Consider the following 24,847-nt stretch of genomic DNA (forward strand, 5'->3'; position numbering starts at 1 on the left):
ACAAACAAACCCGTATGTTCTCTAACTTCTGGACTGATTCTGCACCAGCCCCCTTTAATAGAATCGCAAAATCCCAATGCCAATTTCCAAGTTACTTACCAGGAAATGCACCTGCTTATACTCTTAACTCTTACCCAGGACAGCAATAGTGTATTACATGGGTCTTGTTAGAGAGCTGCTTGTTGGACTGCTCATTTTCTTTAGGGGTGATGGATTTTTGTTCAGTGTAACTGGATTCAAAGCATGCAAGGACCTTCCTGCTTCTTTCTAGTGTTTGAGGTCTACTATCCTCAACTTTTATTTTCTTCTCCCATGGAAGAGAGTGAATTCTGAGGACCACCTGGCGTTCTAAGGGAGCTTCTTGAGTTACCTCTGGCTGTCTGCCCTAAGCTGCCATGTACCCTGAGAGACTTCAGCCTGGAGCTGTCCGCTTCGAATTCATGTCACCGAGGTCGGGAGGGGCTGCCCCTGTCACAGGCCTGCTTGTGCCCAGTACATTCCTTAGGCTCCCCCTCGGTGCGCTCTCGAGGCCGCAGAGCCCGCAGGAAATCACTCAGGAGAGTGGCTAGGTATCGGTGGCTACCACGCCTCCCGCTTCAGGACTGGCTTCCTACTGGGGGTGGGAGGGGACACCACGGCTCTCTTGTACTGAAGCACAGTCCGGCTCCGCTCTACCCCGAATAGGCGGCTACGGAAGCAGGCAGAACTCGGGCAGTTGCAGCACCGGCAGATTTTCCGCTCTTCTCGGCTCGCTCTTCCGCCTGCGCAGCCTTAGCCCCCGCCCTCCTCCGCCCGGGCTCACAGGAACCAGCGCCTTAGCTGCTCCCGCGCTTCTCTTCTGCCACCCGCAGTGGCCTGCCTTTTATAGGCACCGCAGCCAATGAGCGCTCTCCTTTCCTTCTGCCCGCCCGCCCGGCCAATCGCCGCGCCCCTTGTGTAATCTTCGGCTGCTCGGCCGCTGTCGGCTATTTTCGTTGTTGCTGGCTTTTTCAGGGGCTGCTCGCTCGCAGCCCGAGAAGCTGCTTTTTTTTCCGGGTTCGAAGCCGTTCCGGATGCTTTAGGCTGCCGGATGTCTGATCTCCGAATAAGTGAGGCGTTTCTGTACATGGATTATCTGGTAGGTGCGGGGTACGGGTGGCGTGTCGCCTCTTGGGTCCGGCGTGCCCGATGTCCCTCCGCCTGGAGGAACAGGCTTTTTGCTTTCTTTCTTTGGGATGGGATGCCTTTGGGGTTCTTTCTCCTGCAGCCTGCTCTAGAGCTGTGCTGGGACTCAGAGGGGCGGCCGGCGGGGCGGAGAGGAGTGGCGGAGCTGACAGGTAAAGGTGGGGCCCCGGCCACCGCGCTGCGGGGAGAGGGGCGTGCTGGCACTGCCGGGGACATGGGGCCCGCGGCGGCGGGGCGTCCTCTGCCCGAAATCGGGTTCTTTGCTTCCCTCTGCGCTCCCTGCAGAGGACTTTCTTTCCGGGGAGGCAGGAGTTTTCTGCTCTCCCTTTGAGCAGAACTCCAGGTACTATTAAAGAGCCATAACCAGAATGGCTTACTAAGTGCCTGGCAGCCCCAGTCATTTGGTTGTTATTAGATCTCTAAAGCATGACCTCGGTCGCGGCGAGGTTTTAAAAGCACATTACCGTAAAGCAGACGGGACTAAACTAGATCGCAGCCCTGTCGGGACTGGGTAAGGGCAGGCATTGTCCCACCTTTGCTGTGGTGGGTGCATGTGGCTTTTACCCTGGATCTCAGCTGTGGCTTTAGGCCAGGCTTGTGCTGAGAAGTTTAGGTGGAAGTGTCAGCACAATGCTGGGACTGAACATTATTATTTCGATAATGCACTCGAGTTTTTGTGGAATTATGCAAGCATCATGTATTGTTCCAGAAATTCTGTTTCCCCAGAGCTGCATGTTTGTGTTCAAGGAGATCCTCACGGACATTGGCAGTGTTCAATCCTATACAATTACCAGGTTTACCTTGTTAGCGCTATTAGGCAGGGTCGAACTAGCTGGTTAAAAACAGTGACCCTTCTGTGCTCTTGTTGGACACATGCAGTCGATTTTGACTGTAGATTGGCCTGGCAGAGATTTGCTAATGCCTTCTAGGAATTAAACTTAATGCTGTTCTGAGAAAGACTGTGAATGCTTTCATGATCAAGAAACGCTGGACATGGGTGGGTTTTGTAATGTCTTCTTGTATTTGGACTTTTTCTAGTTTATGTGAAGGAGCGGTTTCTCCTAAAGCTTAATGGTTTGATTTGTTTGTTTTTGGTTTTTTGTGGGGGAGGATGCTGCCTGAAGTTAATGCATGACCTTGTGAGTGGAGCAGAGACAAAAAATTCTGAGTTGGAATTCTGATTATATGTTGATGTCAGTTATCTTTGTGATAAAGGGACCTTATCCTCCCTCAACTGGAGCCAGTTTAAGGAGGTTATCTGATTGAGAGTGTTCCTTAAAATTCAAAGTGTCCTGTAGGTTAGGAGTTGCTAAGTCTTTCTTAGGTTTTATTAAAAAACTGATTATTTTGTAGCTTGTCTTGTAAAATACAATGCTGTGGTCTTGTTTTGCAGCCCTCAAAGCCAAAGTTAGTTGAGGATAATTACCAAAGAGGGAAGGGTGACATTAACTGTATTGTTGAAAGCTAATATTGGATACTTGAGTAGTTCCTGAAAAGGGAGTCAGGTGGTTCTGACTATTGTATTTATTTCTTTTAGTGGGTGAATTTTAAATTTACAAATAGCATTACAAAGCCGAGGTGCCAAAACCACCAAACCATTTGGGGGTTGGGGATTGAAAATTGGTTTATTACTCAGGTTAACTCTCAGGGAGATTATCTAAAGTTGGTGAATGAATGTTAGTGGGGTTTTAGGGTACCTTCAAAGCGGATTCATTTGTCAGTTTACTACTAAGTTTGTGTTACAGTCAGTGGGCCCCTAATTTGACACAGCCTTCTGGTTTTTACCTGCCACGCCCCCACAAGTCCAATTGCATTGGTACTAAAAATATCATTTTGTCCCTTTAAGCTTTAAAAGTTATCACAACTGCAGTGAAACTGTTACATAAAAATCATTGGCTACTCACTGGAGAGGAGAAAGAAGTCTTGAAGTAAGTCAGTTTTTATGAGTGTGCCAAGTATCCTCTGTGAAAACATTTAAGAGAATCCTTGAAGATGGAGTCCAATTTTTCCATCGAATTTTCCAGTTAAAAAGACACAAACCTCCAGAGGAGGTCTTTTGTGTTTACTTCTTATCAACTGTGAGAAAATGAAGTGCTACACACCATTCCTTTCTCCTTGCCTTTCAAGTGGACTTATTTGCTTATATATAATCTTTATGGGGTATCTATTAAAAACCCATTTCTAGGGGGGAAAGTTCTGTTGACTGCATTTGGGAATCTCATTTTTAAAACCAGTTCCCAAGTTCTTTGACGTCCAGGAGGGAAAAAAAATTAAGAGTTTGGCACTTCAGATTTTGCTGAGCTTGTGGACTAGAGCGAGCTCACTGTCCACGCACTGGACAGCAATAGTGGAGTATGCGGTCTTTTCTTTTTCAATCAGGTGTTTGACTTTTCTTGCTGCTGTTGGAAACTGGAAGAGGGAGCTGTGTGTATGTATTCATTGTTCTTCAGATGGATGTCATCATTTAACCTTTGAGATTTGGAGGAGAGTAGAAAAGAGAAAGGTGCAGGTGCTATTTTTAACAGCTTTTAATAGGACTGGCTATTAAAACAAATAAAGCTCTGTGCTCTTTGAGGTTGCTTTTGATTTTCTTACATATTCTCAATTAGGGATGACCAATAGGGTGAGGGATAGGGATAATGCCTTAATATTTAAGACAGCGTTTTAAAATTCGGTTCAGGGATATAGTAGTTAACACGATAATTCTAAATAATATCACTGCAGTGTTTGCTATTTGAAATGAATGAGACGGAGGGACATTACTATTTTTCTCACCGGCTTCTAAACTGAGACAAGATAAAATCTGTTTGGATGAGGTGTTTTGTTCTGGGGAATGCAGAATGTATCCTTTACACTTCAAGATTATCAAGATTATTTGTTTAGCCTGGTAGCAATTTAAATATGCTCAACATTGCTCATCAGGGAGATACAAGTCTTCCTCTTCTGACAGGAAGACCATGTGCAGAGCTTTTTGAATAAAGTAGGAGAAAAGCAGGTGGTAGTGAAAGAGAAACACATCTACCAGGCTTTCCTGGGAGGTTGCAGGGAGCAACTTCTGGATTCCTTTCAGTTTCAAATTTTGTCTTCACTCCCATTGGTGAGGGTTTTCCTTTTCTCCTCCTTCTCCATCAAAACCATAAGACTCTTTTTGCTTTGTGTCTTGCCCATGAGGATTCAATGAGATCATGGAGGGAAAGGGATTTATTAACAGCACATTGTTTTTCAGATAGAAAACGTTAACGTTTAAGAATAAATAATATAATCACAATTCATTAAGACCTTAATGACCTCTCACTGGTAAATATTGGACTAACTTTTAAACTAGTGCCAGTATGTGGAAAGGTTTGGAGTGGTAATCATCAAGCAGGATGTCACAAGACGGTTGCTTGGTTAATACTTCAGAAAGTAAACCACATTTTGATATATTCATTAATCCATTCAACAAATACTTAGGGATCCCCTGCTTCGTGCATGGCCCTGAAAGTCATGGGGGATGAGCTCCCTGCTGAGCTCTCCGCGAGTGTGGGACCACCAGGCACACAGTGGAGTCTGGCAGGACTGGTTGCATAAGGTGCATAGGAGAGGAGGCCGTTTCTTTTTTAATTTTTATTTTTGAGAGAGCCACATGAGCAGGAGAGGAACAAAGGGACAGAATCTGAAGCAGGCTCCAGGCTCTGAGCTGTCACCACAGAGCCCGACGCGGACCTTGAGATCATGACTAGAGCTGAAGTCATATACTTAACTGACTGAGCCACCCAGGTGCCCCGAGAGGAGACAGCTTCTAATGTGCCCCATGGCTTTTTGCTAGGTTTCTCATCTTCTGTGTTTTTGTTTCCTTGTGAACTAAAATGCAGAGTTAGACTTGAAAAAGTGACAACTGAAAATGTTTGATTAATCATGGCTAATTGTCAACCAGTGATCACTGCATTTATATATTGTGTTTGGAATTTAAGGCCAGGGTTCTAGATTTCTTGTAGAGATTGGTGAACCTGGCCTACTTTTTTGGTCATAGGCTATACCTGCCATTATAAAGATTTATGTGTCAGTGGGGAAACTGAGAAGGTAGATTGGTCAGCACGAGTTCCATCACCATTTACAGAATAATAACAACGAACCAAGAACAGGAACTCATGATGTTCCTCAAAGAACAGAGCCTATAGCCTAAACTGTAAATGTGCCCATTTGGAAAAAGCGTGAAGGCACATTGGGATTTTATCTAAGTGTTCCATTCTCTTTAAAATGTGCAGTTTTTTAATCTTGAAGGACTCTGAACATAAGCTATATGTTCAGACTGTGGTCAAAATGATTCTAAAATACAGGCCAAACATTGTTTAGCCCTAGCTGTATGTAATTGGATTAGTAATGTAAATATTCTTTTATTAATCATAAGATTAAAATAATGCAAATGCTGAATAACCGTCTGGACTTGTCATTGCAAAAATGGTTGAACATCTGGTTCTCAAGATTGAGATTCTCTTGCTGCAGTGTTTTTTGTTTTGTTTTGTTTTTTTAAGTTTATTTATTTTGAGAAAACCTTGTGAGTGCAGGAGGGGCAGAGAAAGAGGAGAGAGAGAGAGAGAGAGAGAGAGAGAGAGAGAGAGAGAGAGAGAATGAATCCCAAGAAGGCTCTGTCCTGACAGCACAGAGCTTGATGTGGGGCTCGAACACACAAAGCTGGGAGATCATGACCTGAGCCGAAACCAGGAGCCAGATGCTTTAATAGACTGTGCCACCCAGGCACCCCCATTGCTGCAATGTTAAGTCTTGAAATAGGACTCCTAGGAAAAAGACCCACAGGGGAGATGACTGCCACCCTCGGAAAGCCTAAGCCATGTGCTTGTCGGCATGGTGGGGTTGGGGGGGTAGTTAAGTATGAGTTATGAGGGTAAATCAGTTAACATTTGTTGAGCACTTACTGTGTGCCAGGTAGTGTTGTATGGAGAGAGGTGGCCTCCCCAGGTTCACACAGCTAGCAAGTAACAGAGCTGGGATTGTGGCCTTCCTCCCAGGTTGGTGTTAAAGTTGCTGGGAGGTGGTTGGAATTTTTACAACGGTTTTCATGTACATACTGTGCTGGTGCTTAAGGGTAAAACACCGGGGACCTTGAGGCTGATCCTTGTTCCCTTGTTCTCAAGGACTTGGCTCTGCTAAATGGACTGCTAGGGAGAAGGCTGGCGAGGAAGAACTGTGCTGTGGGGGTCCCTGGGGAGGGAGGGGGGTGCATTCCAGTATCTGGCTCTTCGTTTCGGCTCAGGTCATGATCTCCTGACCTCCATTGGTTTGTAGGGTGGGATGGAGCCCCTGCAGCATCAGGACCCCTGCTGAGGGCTCAGAGCCTGTTTTGCATTCTCCCCCCTCCCTCCCTCTCTGCCTCTCCCCTGCTTACACACATGCTCTCTGTTTCTCAAAATAAATATGAAAAATGTGTCCGGAGCTTCCTGCCCCATAGTGTCCTGACTCTGGTCACTGAGGTGACCTTCAGCATCTAATGTTTCATCAAGTGACCACAAATGGATTTCTGGGCAGCCCTGTCAGCCCCCTACTGTCACTTCAGGGGCACCTTCTTCCCTGTCACGAGCCCCAGTTCTTTTTTGAAGAGGTCACGGAGATGGAGGATGCCTTTGTCAGTTTATCTGAGGTCTGCTCTGCTCCTTTACCAAGTGCTGCCTGGCCTCTTGCTTACAGATTTCAGCTGGGCAGAGCCCCCTGATATTAAGTATAAAGGATGTATTTGTTTTGTTTGTTTGTTTTTAAGAATTTGTTTCTGAGGTGGACTGGAAAGATGGAAAGATTTTTATCGAAGTTCTGGTAACCATGTCACGGAGAACAAAAACAGGTTTTTCTGATAACTTCTCACAAATTCAATTAACAACGGGCTTCTGTTTTCCAGCCTACAGCCCCCTTTCCTTCTGCTGCGGCCCTTCCCCTGGCATCTCCCCAGATGCTTCAAGCATTTGGAGGAGTTTAGGAAGCTCTGTTCTTGTCGACCTTCATTTCAAGTGTCTGCAAAGTGTTTGAGCCCATTGACTTCAAGCAGGGCTGCCTTCAAGGGCATGTGGCCATGGGGGACTACGTTTAGAAGGGTCTCACGTTGAGTGTAATGCTCTGTGGTTACTGTCTTAATTTTTGACACTTCACAAACATTTTCGTTGTGCCCTGGACCTCACAAATTAGGTAGCCAGTTCTTCTAGTGCTAAAGACGTGTGACTAGCCCTTATGTGGTCCAGGGTGATGGCTATCATCTGTCACCTGCATCAGGGCAGGGTCCCTGACCATCTTGCTCACCACCAGAATCAAAGAGGGGACAGTGTACTAAGTGTGGTGCAGAGTATTTCACTCTTGTCACCTCACTCAATCCTCCCATCGGCCCTGTTAATCAGATGCTACCATCTTACAAAACACTGCTTTAGAAAAGAAGGAACTTGAGGTTCAGGGCAGTGGCATATTGGCCAGTGGAGAGTTAGGGGTGGGGCGTGAGCCTGGCTTGGAGGATTCCAAGCCCATGCCTAGAAGCCCTTGGTCTCGCCTACCTAATAGTTGTTGAGAAGACGAATGAGAGGGGCAGCAGGAACCATGCACCCAGTGCTGGCACTTGAGGGGTCACTTGATTGCGGTCACTTGGTTCCTTGGGAGAAGCCCTCCCAGGAGTTCAGGGACAGCCCAGTTCCTGCTGGGGTAACTGCCTGAGTTGAGTTTGTTGCCTTTAGGTGACAAGGCCTTCATTTGTTTACCTACTTTGCTCTACTGTTTTGCATAAAAGTTGGTGTTCTGCTTTTTGGCTCCCAGCCAAACACACCTCTATGGTTTTGAGAGGAATTTTGAAAGGACAGTCTAGTTATCAGTTCCTTTGTACCTAGATTTGCTGGGCACCGTTCTGATTCTGGACTGCTTCTCTCAGGGTTGAGGACTTCTCTCCTAGTCATTGTGTCCATGTCTCCCCAAGAAGGATTCCTGGGGCTTTTTCCAACAGTGTAGCTGCTTCTCTGGCCTCTTGGGAAAGTGGATGACCCTCTAGGGTCTTCCCAGGACCATTGATGGAGGCACAGAAGGACCATACCTGTTCCTCATCTCACCCCTGCTCATGGCGTCAGGAAGTAAAACAAAATACAACGCTTTGAGAGTTTTACTTTTAACACAAATATTCTGAGTACAGGTATTCAGAAAAGTACAGAAAGCAATAAAGTCTACTGTGTACCTACCTCTCTGCTTAGCGGTTGTTCACATCTTGCCATTTTAACTTCAAAACTCTGCTTTGAAGAAGAAAACACTGTAAGGCTGGAGCTACAGCTTGCTGCTCCCCCTTCTGCATGCCAGAGTTAGTGGGTATCATTCTCAGGCATTCTGTGGTTTTTCTTTTCTATATTTGCATGTATTTATAAAGAATATACTATCAGTGTGGTAAATATAACCACATGGAAATGGTAACATAACCCTCTTTTTGAAACGTGTTTTCTGTTTTTTGGGATCAACAAATGTTGCTTGTATATATAAGTAATACTTGGTTTTTCATATTTCTGGTTTGGATATTACCATTTATGCTTTTATACATAGAGATCTTATTTGGATTTTGTGAGAAGCTCAGAGGAGAATAGGTGTGGTTTGTACATGTTTACAGTTAGTATTATACAATAAATCCTACAAATCTCATTTGCACTCAATATTAGGATTCCTGTCTTAGATTGATAATCATTCTGTCATCCTATTAATATATGTATACCTACATACGCATATTTATTCTTGCCTATCTAAAGATGTAGATTATTTTGGTAACGTATTAAGTAAATGGAAATCTGGAAAGCACAATGGGGGAAAATCGTAATCCAGTAACCCACAAAGAAGCAGTAAACATTTTCAACCCTGCATCATAATGAAGAGAGTTTTATAACTTGCTTTTTACAACCTGCTTTTTACATCTATGAATATTTAAAATTTAAGTCTCTCTTCATTGATTTTCTGCACTGTATACTGACCATAATTTTAACTAATCACCTTTCCATTGAATATTTTATATTGCAATTTGGGCTGTTATAACCCTGAACTGAATATTCTGCACAAATTCCTGGACATTCTATGCTAGTGTAGTGTAAGGAGTTGTTCTGTGGTATTTAAACGCATCTTCGTACAAAAAGGGGTTCCAGTGCATAGGAAGCTTAAAAACGGGGTCAGACAAAGTTAAATAGGTTTATTTATTGTACAGCCTTTAATATGTGGATGTACATGGCCAATCTCTAAAAGGGATTGCGACTTACAGTGTTTCTAATCTGGGGTATTTTTGTTTTATGATCAAGTTCTAGAAGTAGATTTGTAGGGTCAAAAGGTACCTGCATTTTAAAGCTCTTGACCTTGATTCAGCAAGTTGTAATGTACTTAGAACAGCGCCTGTTTATAATCAGTCAGTGTTTAAGTCAAAGCTAAGTAATAAAGTTTTTGATAATGACGATGATTAATATCGACTGAGAATTTACTCTGATTCTGCAGGAAGTGCCTAATATGGGATTCTGCTGTTCCTTTAGAGCTTTCTACAACCCTGAAAGGTGTAGGAATGTTTATTCCGGTCTCCTGGTTGAGGAAACCGAGGGTCAGGAGGACCGGAGTAATCACAATTACTTGGTCTTTATAAGGGTTGGTGACATGTCTGTGATCTTAAACTGTACCTATCATTGCAGCAGAGAAGAAAACAACTTCAAAGTTCTGTATTTGAGTCCTGTGTATTCTTCCTGTTACTGGTGTGATCTGAGGTGTTTTTCAAATATCAGTTCATAGGGAAATAGAAAAATCAGGAAAGTATTGCCAAGTAATTGTAAATTTACAGACCTAAGTTTGCAATATTGTTCCAACTTTTTTTTTTTTAACATATATTTATTTTTGAGAGAGACAGATCATGAGCAGGGAAGGGGCAGAGAGAGAGGAAGACACAGAATCTGAAGCAGGCTCCAGGCTCTGAGCTATTAGCACAGAGCCCAACGCGGCACTCGAACCCATGAACTGTGAGATCATGACCTGAGCTGGAGTCGGATGTTCAACCAACTGAGCCACCCAGATGCCCCTGTTCCAACTTTTTGTAGATAATAGAATCTGTTTATTCTGAAATTATAGTGAATGATAGTCTCTCTCAAAGTGTCATTACCTAGCAGAATAAAAAGAGGACATCCCCCATATTCTCCAGTTGTTTTTGTATGAATGTAAGTATATATTTAGAATGTACTTATTTCTAAAACCCCAAATACCAGGAACCTGATCTAAGACAAATCACTCCAAACCACAATTTTCTCCTTTGCATGATTCAGACAGCATCAGAGCTTGCCTCTGTAAGGATAATGACATAATAAAACTGTAACATTCTTTAAAAAAAAAAATCATATTAGACTTTTCTGAACTGATAGGTATGAGTACATAGGACTCACTGTAATGGCATTGATAGAGGGGGGAAGGGTGGGCAAGTATAGGTAAGATGAGCCTCTGTGTACGTTCTTGATTTCCCCCACCTCCTACCCTGCATCAGTGACACCTTCGAGATTTTTCTTCAAAACTGGCAGTGTATAGCTTTTGTGGCGTTAACTAAACATGGTGTAGGAACACAGCCTTTCATGTACACTTGAAGAGCTGGACATCAAAAAGTTGTCCTTGACCTTGGATAAAACATATTTTTTTGGTCTCCTTTGCATAAAGAAAAGTTCCAAAAAGAATTTTTTTAAACTATCATTTTTTTTATTTCCTACTTCCCTCCTGTTCTGATTCAGATTTTTTAAGACTGCAATTATGACTAGTCAATAAGAATCTTATTTACAAAACTTAGGGCTTTTTTGAGACTTGAATGAAATAATCTACTACTTGAACATAGGTGCACACTAGCTTTATAGAATACCTTTTTTATAATTTTTATTCACTCAGTTTTATTTTACTTTAAAAAACCTTTGAACGTTTATTTTTGAGAGAACACGCACACGCCCGCTGGGAAGGGGCAGAGTGGGTGATAGAATCTGAAGCAGGCTCCAGGCTCCGAGCTGTCAGCACAGAGCCTGACGTGGAGCTTGAGCCCATAAATTGTGATCACCACCTAAACTGCAGTCAGAGGCTTAACCGACTGAGCCACCCAGGCACTCCCATTCACTCAGTTTTAATTGTGCACTTTACTGGAAGTGATACCTCAGGTCTAGATAAATTTATATGTACCTGCATCTTGTTATCACTCCCAAATAGAGTTGTAAAATATTTCCAGTACCACAGAGGCTCTCTTGTGTCCCTTTCCAGGTTGTACTGACATAGATTAGTTTTGCCTGATTTTGAATTTGACATAAATGGAGTCAAAATACACTTAGGATTTCTTTCAGCATGCCTGCCGTTCATCCTTGTTGCATTAATCAGCAATTTACTCTTTTGCTGCGATGTAGTTATGAGACTGTCTATTCCGTTGTTGGGCATTTAGAGCATTCTCAGTTTGAGGATATTTAGAATCTGGAACAAACATTCAGGCATGTGTTTTGGGTGAAAATATTAATATCTTTTGGGTACGGTGGAATTTCAGGTTTATCGGATGTATGTATGTTCACGTTTACTAAATACTGCAGAACACTTTTCCAAGGTGGTTGTCCCAATGGGATTTCTACCAGTATAAGAGCTGGCAGCTACTTTGTCTTCACCTAGACTTCTTGCATTGTCTGTCCTTCTGTCTACCCATTCTGATGGCTGTGTACTCCAAAGAAATTTAAAGTTGTCCAAAGCTACTTCCTGTTTTTTTTTTTTAATTAAATTTAGAGACGTTCCTGGCTGTATTCTGAAATTCCTACAGTACTCGGCTCCGTGGTTCATTTAAATTCTGACATGCTGACGTGGTTCCATGGGAGTTAATTAACCTGATTTTGTTCCTGGCTTTGCCACCGACCAGATGTGGAGGTTTGGGCAAATCAGTCAGTCTCATTGACTTGTTTCTTTATCTATAAAAAGCTGGGATTAATTAGGTGACCTCAAATGTTTATTTCATTTCAAAATATTTTGGTCCTTCTGTATCCTTCCTGGAATAGCTCTCTCTCTCCCCCATTCTTCTAATTTTACTTCTTAAGTGATAAATTACGTGAAGGAAACTCTATCAGTCATTCACTCAACTCCAGTTTTTTTGAGCCTTTGATGTTCTGACATGGTCCTGCCCTAGGGATATATGCGTGAGTGAGACCGTGGCCTGTTGTCAGGGAACTTCCACTCTTGGAGTCAAAAATTAAGCAGTTATATTTTGGAGTGGCCTATTCCACTTAGAAATAAAGGTGACAGAGGGCGTGTATGAAAGGAAACTTGAGGGCCCCGAAGAGCTTCCCATAGCAGTCATTTTTAATCTGCAGTGTTGAAGTCCAGTTGGCCCAGTGACAAGCAGGGCCAGGCAGAAGGAACGGCCTGTGCACTGGGGTAAGTAACCCCATCCCTTCTGGGAGCTCCCAGGGCTCTGGAGCGGAGGCAGGAGCAGTGGCTTCACGTGAAGCCTGCAGAGCCCAGCTGGAGTCCCCTCTTGGGAACCTTCAAAGTCTGCCTGGAGTGACCTGGTCAGATCTTGCAGCACCGTGAAGGATCGGAAAGCGAGGCCAGACTGGAGCAAGAAGACCAGCTAGGAAGATGCCATCCTGGGGACGCCTGGGTGGCTCAGTTGGTTGGGCTTCCGACTTGGGCTCAGGTCATGATCTCATGGTTTGTGGGTTCAACCCCATGTCAGGCTCTGTGCTGACAGCTCGGAGCCTGGAGCCTGCTTTGGATTCTATGTCTCCCTCTTTCCCTCTACCCCTCCCCACCTCAAGCTCTGTCTCAAAAACAAACATTAAAAAAAAAAAAAAGGAAGGTGCCATCCTGATATGGGAATGAAACCATGGTACTCACAGCCAGATAGGAGCAGGAGGGCTGCATAAAAGTAGTTGCTTCTAAGAAGTGTCAGAATTTTGTAATTAGATGTAGAAGATGAGAACAAAGATTTTAGGGATAATCCTTGGGCTTTCGGTTTGAGCACTGTTGATCGATTAGTGAGCTACAAACTCACTGGGGTCATCTCAAGTCTTCATTCACTAGTCTGGCATTGGGGCTTGGGAATGCCACATACCTGGGTGCTGGGAGACTGGACCCCTGGGGCATCTCTCCTCACGTGGACTTTCTGCATGTACATGTACAGGGTGACTGTACTTCTCATATCCAGGCTGAAGACTCAGAGCAAGTGTCCTAAGAGAAACTGGCAGAACTTGAACTCGGGTCTGGTTAGTGTCTGACCTCCCAGTCTTCACATCTTAGATGATACCTAAAGCCACAGCCATGAACAAGCTTGCCCAGGGAGCATTGTGTAGAGTGCGAAGAGGAGAATCCCCAGGAAGCCCAGTGCCTCCATTAATGTTGGCACATAGCAGGCATTCATATTTTTGTGGGACTGGGAAAAAGGGAAGGAGCCAGAAAAGGAGTCTGAGAGAGAACTAGAAGGTTGAAAGGAAGCCTGGGGAATGTGGAGTCAAGCAGGCCAAGAAGGGAGACTTTCTACAAATGGCCAGTGGTGTTCAGTGGTGCCCAGAGATCATGGAAATAAGGACTGAAGAATGGCCACTGGATTTGCGTCAGGGGTGACCTGGGCCAGAGCGTGCTCAGGCCTAGTGGGAGGTCAGGAAAGGACACTGCTGCAGTAAAGTCTGGTGAGGAATTGGACTGTGAAATGGCAGAGGCCAGAGCCAGAACTGGAGGGGTGGCTTTCCTCTTTACATGGCACCCCACTTGAGATGGCTAAATGCTGATGAAGTAGAACAGGAGGTCACTTTGCTGATGGTGACTGAAATATGGTGGGGTAGGGGCTTGAGCTGAGTGGGGCTGAAGTTTCAGTGAAGTACGAGGTGGGGGGTGATGACCAGGGATCCTGAAGCATTGGCTGCTGCAGACTGTTGACGTTGGAAGCCATGACTAAATGATGCTAATCTGTGGGGTGGTGGAATTTTTTTCTTCCATTCTCTAAAGCTGTTTGGGTGTAGGTTTCAAGGGGTAGGCACTTCCGATTAATAAGGGTTAGGATTTCTCCAGTGTGGGTCAATGGGTGGATAATGGGATAGAAGAATTTAGGACCATGGTTAAAGCTATGGACTGTGAGCTGAGGTACTGAAAGGAAAGTAAACAAAGAAGTAAAGAATGTGCAAGGAACTGGTACCTTGAGGCTGCATAATATGTGTCATTGGGAGTAACTTTTGAGAAAACTAGAGAGTTCAATGTGGTCAGACAAAAGGGTCTATGAACTTAAGATCACAGAGGTAGAACCCTTCTGAGGGGAAGCTCTAGTGTGGCTGTGGTTGGCTGGCTGCAGAAAAGATGGAAGGTTTTGTGGAATAAGAAAGACAGCTACGGTGTTGGATGCAGCCTGCTCCTAGGTGGCCAGGTCGCCAGGAATGTGGCGAGCAAGAGGCTGATCAAGGTTCAGAAATGCTCAGCGAATGAAATGAAGGTCCCTCAATGTCCTTGACAGAGCGATAGAGAGCGCTAGATACTAGCTCATCCTGAGTGTTGAGGAGCAGGACGGATCTGGAGATCCTCCGGTACCTCCCAGGAATGGAGTTAGGCTGCGCAGTGGAGGGGACCTCGCACAGAGCTCTTGTGGGTGGAGAGGGGTTTCGTGGTTTAGCGCTGCTGATCCCACCGCTTTAACAGCCGGGTCCAGCTGCCTGGCCCCAGCGCCTTACCGGAAGTTCCTTCTCAGTGTTTCTCTTTACTCCTTTTGCAAAGTGGAGGATAGGAAGAGTAACTCCCCTTGAGTTTGGTGAGGATTAACTGTTCTAGAACAGTGAAGACACCCTTCCTCAGACGCTTCGTCCTAACTCCTCTCCTCCTAGCAGAAAATGCCTGCCAATGTCAACGCTGATGGTATTTTTCTTTAATCGAAATGTGATTGGCATCTCACCTTATGTTTGTTACAGGTGTACAGCAATATCATTCAGTATTTGTATAAAGTGCAAATGAAACTACAAGTCTAATTAATATTCTTTGCCATGCGTAGGTAAATTTTTTTCTTGCGATAATGCTTTAAATCTACAATCTTTCAAATAGGCAACACAGTGTCATCAACTAAAGTCACCATGCTGTACATTCATCCCTGGGACTTTTTATTTTTATGCTTATTTTTCAGAGACAGAGACAGACAGGGACAGAATCTGAAGCAGGCTCTGGACTCTGAGCTGTCGGCACGGAGCCCAATGTCGGGCTCTAACTCACAGACCGTGAGATCATGACCTGAGCTGAAGTTGGACGCTTTTCACTGACTGAGCCACCCAGGCGCCCCGGGATTTTTTTTTTTTAACCAAGTTTGTATCTTTTGACTCCTTTTGACCCATTTTGCCACCATCTAAACTCTACCTCTGGCAACTACCCTTCTCTTCTATATATCTGCGAGCTTGTTTTTTGCCTTTTTTGAATCAGCATAAGTGAGCTCATACCATGGTTTTCTGACTTATTTCACTAAGTGCCTGCCAACTTTGAAGCATTATTATACTTTTTTCTGTGAGGTACATACTTCTATCAGCTCCGTTTTTCAGATGTTAAAATGGAGACCTGGAAAGGTTAATCAACTTAAAGAAATGCACTATGGCTGACCGCTCCCTGGAAAGGCTGGGGAGGAGGGACTAGCGTGAGCCTGGCTTGATGGAGAGAAGGCACAGAGCAGTGTGGGGTAAGGGTAACTGTGGTGTGAAAGATGGTGGTATTAGACAGGTGTATCTCCCCTCTCCCCCCCCCCCCAAAAAAAAAACTAGACCCGGCAGTTCTGTTTAGGGGTCAGGGGAAGGTTAAGTCCAAGCTAGTTGTGCTATGAGATAAATAAACCCATAGCACAGTTACTTAAGACCCTCTGCCTGTACTTCTCAGCTAAGAGGTGTTGAGCTTTCGAGGAAGGAGACTGGACTCTCGAGAGACTCGGTTGCTGTATCTGTCACACAAGGCACATCTCCTTGGGGGACTCCCAGGCTTGGGGTCCCTGCCGGTACCAGACTCCCAGGGCAGAGAACTGGTGGTTTGAGTGTGGAGTCCAGAAGCTGTTGACGATGGCCCAGGCTGAGGCCATTCAACTGGACTGAAGGCTGGTCTCGGACAGCTTGCGGGGCCGGGAGCTTTTCCTAAGGCAGCCTGGGAGGTTAGTGTGCACGTGCCGTGTCTGGGGCTGTTGCACAGTAACCCGGGTGTTTTGTTGGTGAAGCCGATACGACTGTGTGATCCTCACTTCTACCTGTTGAAAATGATCAGAGCTAAGATCATAGAAATAGTTTTTATTGGTAAGTTGCCCTTTTCCCTCCTCCTCTCCTTTAAGTCCTTCCTTCTTCCAGCCTTTCACTACCAAAACTGAACGGAGTCTCCTTCCAGGGCTGCTCTTGGCGCTGCCTTAGTCAGTTGCACACAGTGGACACTGCAGAGGTGCCTGGCCAAGGGAGCAAGCGTAGCTGGAACCCGGCTCCTGCTCAGCCGGCTAAGGCTGAGGTACGTGGTGTGCAATGGCACAGAGGTGCTAATGGGCTGGCCGTGGCCCTGCCTCTGGCCTCGGTTCCTGGGTCTGTTACAGGACAAAGCACTGTGTGTCACAGTGCAGGGCTGGGTTGTGGGCCTCCTTGTATTTCCAGAGCCTGGCACAGGTACACGAGACAGCTGTGAAGTCAGTAGTTGGGCTGAGAGGCTGCACAGAGAATGGTTAAGGGCAGGGACCTTGGAGCCACACTGCCTGCATTTGCATTTTGGTTGTCACTTACCTGCTGTGCAGCCTCGGTGCCTCAGGTTCCTCATACGCAAAAGGGGCATAATCCCAGTACCTACATCGGAGTTGAGTAGAATATAGAAAGCATTGAGAAGAGTCTAGTATCCTGAGTGCTGTTAAAGTGCTGTTAAAGAACTGCTGCTCTGCTGTTTCCTGGGCTGGGACTTTCTATATGAAGCAAGTGGTCCACCACGGAAAAAATTCTAGTCTGTTCCATTCGTTTTTCCAGGGCCAGCATTTCAAAAATCTTCCTGCCTCCACTGAATAAACAGAGGACAGAGAAACTGGGTTAAAGAGATTGCAGTCCCTTGTTAGTTCTCCAAGTGGTGGCTGTTTCTGATTTACACGGTTGACAGGTCCTGGTATGACCCACGGCGGCCTGCACCTCTCTAGCTCTGCTCAGAGTTGCAACCTGAGCTTGCCTGAAGGAGACAACTGCTCTCAACTTAGCAGGCACGTTTTCTGAGGTCCTTCTCTAGAATTCTGGTTTGATTCCAACAAAAGGGGAGAATTCCAAACCGTTTGACTTTCTGCTTTGGAGCACTGTTTCCCTAGCATGTGCTTGCTTGGCAAGCTCTTTTATCCCCCCTTCCCTTAGAAACGTTTCCGGGGAGGCAGCGTGTTGTAGAGGACAGGACTGGGCTGATTTATTGGATGCTTTTGCAGTTCTATTTCATCTTGAATTTTTTTTTTTTAATACAGCTCGTTCTTTTTTCAAGTCCCTGTGCTGAGTGTAGAAAGCTTCTTGAGATTGTTGAATTTCTGTTGTATTCTGTATAGAAATATTGCACATCTACATAGTTCATCAATGGAATTTCTTAGTGCAACATAAATTTCCCTGTGATTTGTTGGGTTTTCAAGATGTGTGTTTTAGCCCATCGCCTTAACCACTTGGCCACTTCGTGCCCCCAAAGATGTGTGTTTTAAAGACTGGGTCATATAGGTAGGATTATTTGATCATTCCTGGGTTTCCTTTGCACTTCCTGACTTTTTCAGGACTTCAACTGACCTGGCCATGGGCTGCGGGCAGGATTACTTCTTGAGCCTGAGGTGCAACTTCTCTCTATTTCTGTGAACTCAGGTTTACCTTTTTCTGTAGCCTCAATGTGTAGGCAATAGATTCCTGTGCTAGTGATGTTTTAGTTTTCCCAAATACGTCTTGATTTGGGGAGAATGCCTAACTCTTTTGGTTATCTTTGGAAACACTCATAGATGACTATTTTCCATTCCTTGTCTTAGTGCTGATAGTTTTATCATAATTATGTAAGCTTAATATTCTTAAATCGTTGCAGAAAAACCGACTTGGAATCAAAAGAGAAATTTTACTATGTCAAGAATAGATCTTCAGTTCCTAATTTTAGGACTCTTCAAATCAGATTCTTTGTTAATTCTTTGTTACATAGGAGAACACAAGTGTAATGAACCAAGTTGCTAAAAAAAAGTCAAAATTAGAGTTGTGTGGGAGGTGATGCATATCTTAATTCTTTATTCAAAGATCTTGAAAACCAACATAAAAATGTATGATGATGAAGAAATGATGGAGGTGAAGCCTCAGGATCTCACACGCTCATTGATGGTTTGATTCTCTCCTGTGTTTTATTTTACTTCTTCTTGGCCTCAAATTTTTTATTTCTAGTTAGTTAAGGTACAGTATAATAGTGGTTTCAGGAGTAGAATTTAGCGATGCATCACTTACATGTAACACCCAGTGCTCATCTGTTTTAAAGCAGTTCTCTTTCATTTCCCAAATCCAGAGTGCTGAATTTATCTCAGTTGCTTAATAAAGATTTATCCCAATTGCTTTATATTATTGTGGTGAGTGATCCTAAAACAGCAGCAACAAATGAATATTCTAAGAGTGGGTGTGGGTAGCTTTTTCGTAGGTATTCAACATTAACATGGACTTTTACAAAACAACATTTGGCCAGTGTTCATTTGCTTGAAATGGAACGGTGACCTCACATCCTGGATCTGAATTCAGGTGCAGAGCCCTGTATTCAAATACTGAGCTACAACAAGAAAAGGATCTATTAGGTTTTAAAATATTCCATGAAGGGAGCACCTGGGTTGGGGGGGGGGGGGCCCTCAGTCAGTTGAGTATCTGACTTCAGCTTGGGTCATGATCTCCTGGTGTGTGAGTTTGAACCCTGCATCGGGCTTGCTTGCTGCTGTCGGTGAGGAGGCTGCTTCAGATCTTCTCCCCCCCCCCCCCCGCTCCCCAAAGGATAGTCCTTCAAGGATACATGTCACATTAGTTTTGGGAGGAGAAAAACCCTATACTCCTTTCCTACCAACCTCTCCCCTCCTATCTAACATTCCTCACTCTAATGCTTATTGGGACTTAATGTTTGGTAAGTACTTGGTCATCATAGGTTAACACAGGCGTAGCTGTATCTACTGAACTATAGACTGAAACATCAGCTATGCTACAATTCTGTGCTTGTGGGGAAAGCTCTGGTTGGTGGGATAGAACAGGGTGGACAGAGGTTTTCTGTAAAGGGCCAGCTAGTAAATATTCTAGGCTTCGTGGGCTATACCATCTGTGTCTTAACTATTCAACTCTGCTCTGGTAGCACTGAAACAACCAGAGGTCATACATAAATAGTTGGATGTGGCTATGATCCAGTAAAGTTTTAGTTACAAAAACAGGCAGTAGGCCAGATTCAGCCCATAGATTATAGTTTGCCTACATCTGGGCTAGTGGAATAAGATTTACCTCCTTGAAGGGAGGTAGGATTTCATGATCGTTTTTCATTCGCCTCAGAATTCTGGCTTTTGTACTTGCATGATTTCTTTGGATGGAGACCATACGATCAGTGGCTTGATTTATTTGAAGGATATAAACCGTATCCTGTGCATCCTCAGAGGCTGCCTATAATAGGGTCAGAGTTTATAGGAAGTCCGGTATTGGCTCAGGGTGAGGGGCTTTCTTACAAGGTTTACTCTTGCCGTGAATGGGAAAAGACAAAGCAGAAGCTGCTAACTACCTGTTCAGGACATTATAGAAGAGGCTCTTGTTGAGTGAGAAGGTAAAGTAGACGCATGATTTTTAAATGTTTCCCCAATGTATCGATTGGTCCTAATGTGAGACCATCTCTCTGCTTTACTATGAATTATGTAAAAATCATTGTGGTGTAGGGGAGGATTTCAGAGGTTTCTTCTCACTTAAACAGTGGAATTCTTTCTTTCTAACCAATTTTATGCAGAACTCCTATATAAAATAAATGATGTTTTATTATATGTGATTTTTATAAACATACTTAGGATTCCTATTTACTTACAGGAGATCAGTGAGGACAATGAAACTAACAGGACATGATAAACATGAAACTGAATTTAGATTTAGATGATTTTAACTTAGATCCGTTTAGATGGATGAGAACTGAAGGGTCATTTCCAAGTTCATTTGGTACTATGTTTATTTTTTGTGATCTTAAGGGAAAATAGGATTGTAATGGAATCCTGGTTGCAAAGGTTACAGATCTTAAGGTAGCTTCATCTTAAATCTTCAATCAGGCAGAATACAGGTTTTGTTCTGAGGCTTGAGCCCTACCCCGCAAAACCCCCTTCTGGCAGCACGGTGGTGGGGGATGGAGTGTGAACTGTAAAAGTTCATGTACAGTACATTTGAATATGTTTTTCTCCCAATCTCTAATAAAAATTCAGTTCTCTTTATAAAAATACTTCTTAAATATCCAGCTGCCTCTTTGGAACCCTGTCGGGTATAGTTTGAAAACCACTGGTTTAGAATCAGACCAAGATGGAAATCTAAGTTTTGTCCCTTAGCAGCCATGTGCTTGTAACTAATTCTGTGTTTATGCTGATGGGCCCAGGAATATCCCCATTGTTGTAACTGTGAGGACCAAGATGACCATGCAAAACACCCAGCACAAAGCAGTCTCTTAATGCCGTTTTCAGGGGCTCCTGGGTGGCTCAGTCAGTTAAGTGTCTGGCTTTGGCTCAGGTCATGATCTCACAGTTTGTGGGTTCAAGCCCCGCGTCGGGCTCTGTGCTGACAGCTAGCTTAGAGCCTGGAGCCTGCTTCAGATTCTGTGTCTCCCTCTCTCTCTGACCCTCCCCTGCTCATGCTGTCTCTGTCTCTCAAAAATAAATTAAAAAAAAAAACATAAAAAAAATTTTTTTAAATGCCATTTTCAGTCATGGTTTTAAATTGTGTGTGGTTCCACAGGATTTCGAAAGTAAGTTTTCATTTGCCTTTACTAGAAATTTTTAACCATCTTAAAGCAACTCTTGACCAGGAACTCTGCCCTCAGAAATGACAATTACTCTCCTGTCAGGAGTAGCCTGCCGGAGGCTCTAGTCCACCCTATTTGGGGTGGTGATTTTGTCCTCTGACCTAAGTGAGCAGTGGAGTTAGGGGGAGATCAGCCCTCCCAGGGCAGAGGGTAGGGGGTCTAAGAGGCTTGCTTATCCACGCAATTAGAAACCAGGGTAGGAAGTATGCAGACTTGACTTGGGATTTTTTTTTTTTTTTTTAATGTCCACTGCCCTGTAAAGATGTGAACAGTAAGGAGAGAGGGCTTGTGCCACCAATAGCCAGACTTTAGGGGACAATGAAGCTGGGGCAGGGATAAAGCCTATAAGACAGAAAAAGTAGTGTCCTTTGTGGGGAAGGGTGGGGGTAGGCCAGGAAGACAAATAGGCCGAGTCCTGGGGACCAAAAATAGGTAGCTTCTAGCCACCTGAGCTGGGCACAGGTGGCCCTGGGACTTCACAGAAAATCCCAAGTGGCTCCCAAGCACCTCAATTGGGATCACTGTTCTTCAGCAAATGTAAGAAAGTGCTATGTCCATAGAAGTCATGAATTTGGGGATATCAGAGGCTGAAGAGTGGTCAAAGAAGCTGGTCTGGAAGCCAGATCCCAGAGGGGGGCTGGCCAGGATCCTGTGGGGCCAGGTGGTTATCCTAGGGAGTTGAGTTTCATTTAGGATTACTCTTAAAACTAGTAAATTGTTTGAAGCCAGAAGCAATAGGACCTGATTTGCATGTTGAAATTTTGTGCTGACCGCAGCATGGCGACTGGATCATACAGAGGCCAGAGGGGTCTGGGGGACCTGTTAGTGAGACTGTCCAGCTGCAGATGTGGACAGCTTGGCCTGGGCTTTGGTGCGTTTGAGGGGATGTCTTTTCTTGGCTGAGCACCTGGTGCTTGTTTACTTGATCCAATAAGGTTGGTGTAGGAGTAGTCTTTTCTCATGTCTGAGGACCAGTTATCAGAGTTCAGAGCATGTTAAGTTTTCTAAGGTCCTGCCTGGAATTATTTGAACACAGGTGTGTCTAACCTCAGAGCTCACGCTTCACTTTCTTCCCTTTCAGGGTCAGAAAAAGAGTCTAGATGGTCTAATTCGAAAACCAGTAAGCGTTTTGACTCCATAAAGGGTCAGGCCACATTCTCCTGTAACAGTATTTCTGGGCGGTACAGGCATGTTTATAAGTTACTATGCGGTGTTGACTGAGTAAAAGGGCTTGACCACTTGTGTATTTTGACAACTTGAAATATACATTTGACAAGATAAGCATCACGTGCAAGGTAGAGGCTTAAAATAAGCTCAAAGACTGAATCCCTGACAGAAGCACAGTGCTGAAAGTTTATATTCAGATCCAACAAAGGGGAGAGTGGGAATGGAGGATAAATCCATGTGTTTGAAGTCTATTTTTCCTTAGGACTTTAAATAATATTTTAAAGTGTCTAGTTGCATGATGCATTTTCGCCTGTCATTACAAAATACGGTAACGTGCTAATACTGAAGATTAAAATGTGGTAATTGACTACTAATCTTTAACCTAATGTAGACCGAAACCTCTTCTGTCTTCACATGGATGGAAATTGCCTGGCTGTACAATGAGGTCTGGCTGAAATGCATGGTGGGTTTTTTTGTTTGTTTGTTTGCCTCTGGTGCCGGGCCTGTGGGGGCCATGCTGGGAGCTAACCCCTCTGGCCTTGGAGAGTTTCTTCTTTTGGAAAATCATGAGTTAGCGTCATGGGTGACCGTGTTTGCAATAAGTCCTAGTCCTGGAATGTGCAGACGAGCAGGAAGAGACACAAGGAGAATGAAACCAGGCCTGGATCCAGGGTGTCCTTAGAAGCTGATGGCCGAGCTCGTCTCCTGGGGTTTCCGTGTCCGGGACCCCATAGTGTAGATGCATAGAGGAATTTGTGTGCCTGGAGCACACAGGGGCACCAGTTAAAAACCCACCACAGGGGCACCTGGGTGTCTCAATCAGTTAAGCGTGGGACTGCAGCTCAGGTCATCTCACGGTTTGTGGGTTGGAGGTCTGCATTGGGCTCTGTGCTGACAGCTCAGAGGCTGGAGTCTGCTTCAGTTCGGTGTCTGTCTGTCTGCCTCTCTCCCCGGCCCCCACTAGGTCTCACTCTCTCTCAAAAATATTAAAAAAAAAAAAAAAAAAAAAAAAAAAAAAAGGCAAACACAGATTGTAACTCCTTTAATCCTCCTGGTATCCTCTGAGGTAAGTACTACTGTTATCATCACTTCACAAGTGACAAGATGCAAAGCGGTTAAGTAACTTGCCCAGGGTCCCACAAACGGTAAGCTGTGCAGCTGGATTTGATTCCAAGAAGCCTGTCTCCAAATCTGTACTCCTAATGGCTCCCTGAACTTCTGTGGTCTATGGAGTGTCTGATGCTGTGACTTTTCCTGGTACGAGCCTGTGTCTGCCTATGCCAGGGATTTTCAAAGCAAAGTTGTTGAAAACTTTCCTGTCATCCCTTATTTTGTCCAGAATATTGTTAGAATTACCACATCTGCTCTCAAAAATAGCGATACCCCAAAGTCTGCTCTCCCTTGCACATTCTACTCTTCCCTTTCTTCATAAGCCCACCCTCTCGCTCGATCGATTTGCTTCTGGCGGCACTGCCACTAGAGCGTAGACTCACAGGAGCACAGGCTCTGCACACTGCTTTAGTCTCTGGCACAGAGGACACTGCTGGGCAGAGGTGGTGCTCAGTACCAATTCGTATCTCTGTAATGAAGAGTATTAATGCCACATACACTGCCTTCAACTTGGTCTTCTGACATCCTGAGCTTTTCTCAAGGATCGTTATTACTGTGTTGTAGCAGTGAAACATCTGGGGAGATGAAATATTAAGGCTCAGCTCCTCCAGCTGCCACTGTATATGGACAGTGCTTTTGAATAAAGTTAATAAGAAAGACTTCTTACCACCTTAAAATACATTGCAGGTCTCCCTAGAATCCTCTGTGTTCTTGGAAATCTACTCCACTCCTTACAAATCAATTTGACAGATTTCTGCTACAGACAAGGGGCTGGTGCCAACATTGAGTTTCCAGTGGCCATGCAGGTCTCCCTAGAATCCTCTGTGTTCTTGGAAATCTACTCCACTCCTTACAAATCAATTTGACAGATTTCTGCTACAGACAAGGGGCTGGTGCCAACATTGAGTTTCCAGTGGCCATGCACCTTTTCCCTGGGTATTGAGAGGAGGGGTATTGTGTTGGAAAAAGCCTTTATGTCTGGGTAGGCTAGAGGGTCATGGAGATCTGTTTATAAGTGTTACTTGTGGTCCGTAAGTGGTACTGCATTCAGCTTTTTACATTGGCTTTGATAGAATATTTAAACCATAAAATACTTGTGAACCTGCTTTTTTTTTTTCATTTGACTACATTTGCATTCATGTTCTTTCTTTTTTATAATCTTTTTTTTAACCTTTATTATTGAGAGACCAAGACAGAGCTGGAATTTGGGGGGGGGGGTAAGGGGAGGGGGACAGAGAGAGGGAGATGCAACATCCAAAGCAGGCTCCAGGCTCTGAGCTATCAGTATAGCCTGATGTAGGGCTTGAACTCATGAACCTTGAGATCATGACCTGAGCTGAAGTTGGACACTTGACTGACTGAGCCACCCAGGTGCCCCTGCATTCATTTTTCTTAATGATTAAGAGTGTGGACTCTC

The 24,847-nt window shown here is 44.4% G+C and overlaps 1 protein-coding gene across 2 annotated transcripts in view; it reads left to right on the forward strand.

The window, feature by feature from the left end:
* The first annotated feature begins 970 nt into the window (after positions 1-970).
* Positions 971-24,847, forward strand: part of ARL15 (ADP ribosylation factor like GTPase 15) — a 398,389-nt gene continuing 374,512 nt past the window's right edge. For both annotated transcript variants that reach the window (XM_029940907.1, XM_029940906.1), the window contains exon 1: positions 971-1,117. In XM_029940907.1, the coding sequence (XP_029796767.1) occupies positions 1,070-1,117 (48 nt within the window). In that variant the 5' untranslated portion in view covers positions 971-1,069. The remainder of the gene's footprint in view (positions 1,118-24,847) is intronic.

This window comes from Suricata suricatta, chromosome 6, assembly GCF_006229205.1.
Source record: "Suricata suricatta isolate VVHF042 chromosome 6, meerkat_22Aug2017_6uvM2_HiC, whole genome shotgun sequence".
In the NCBI taxonomy this organism is placed as follows: domain Eukaryota; kingdom Metazoa; phylum Chordata; class Mammalia; order Carnivora; family Herpestidae; genus Suricata; species Suricata suricatta.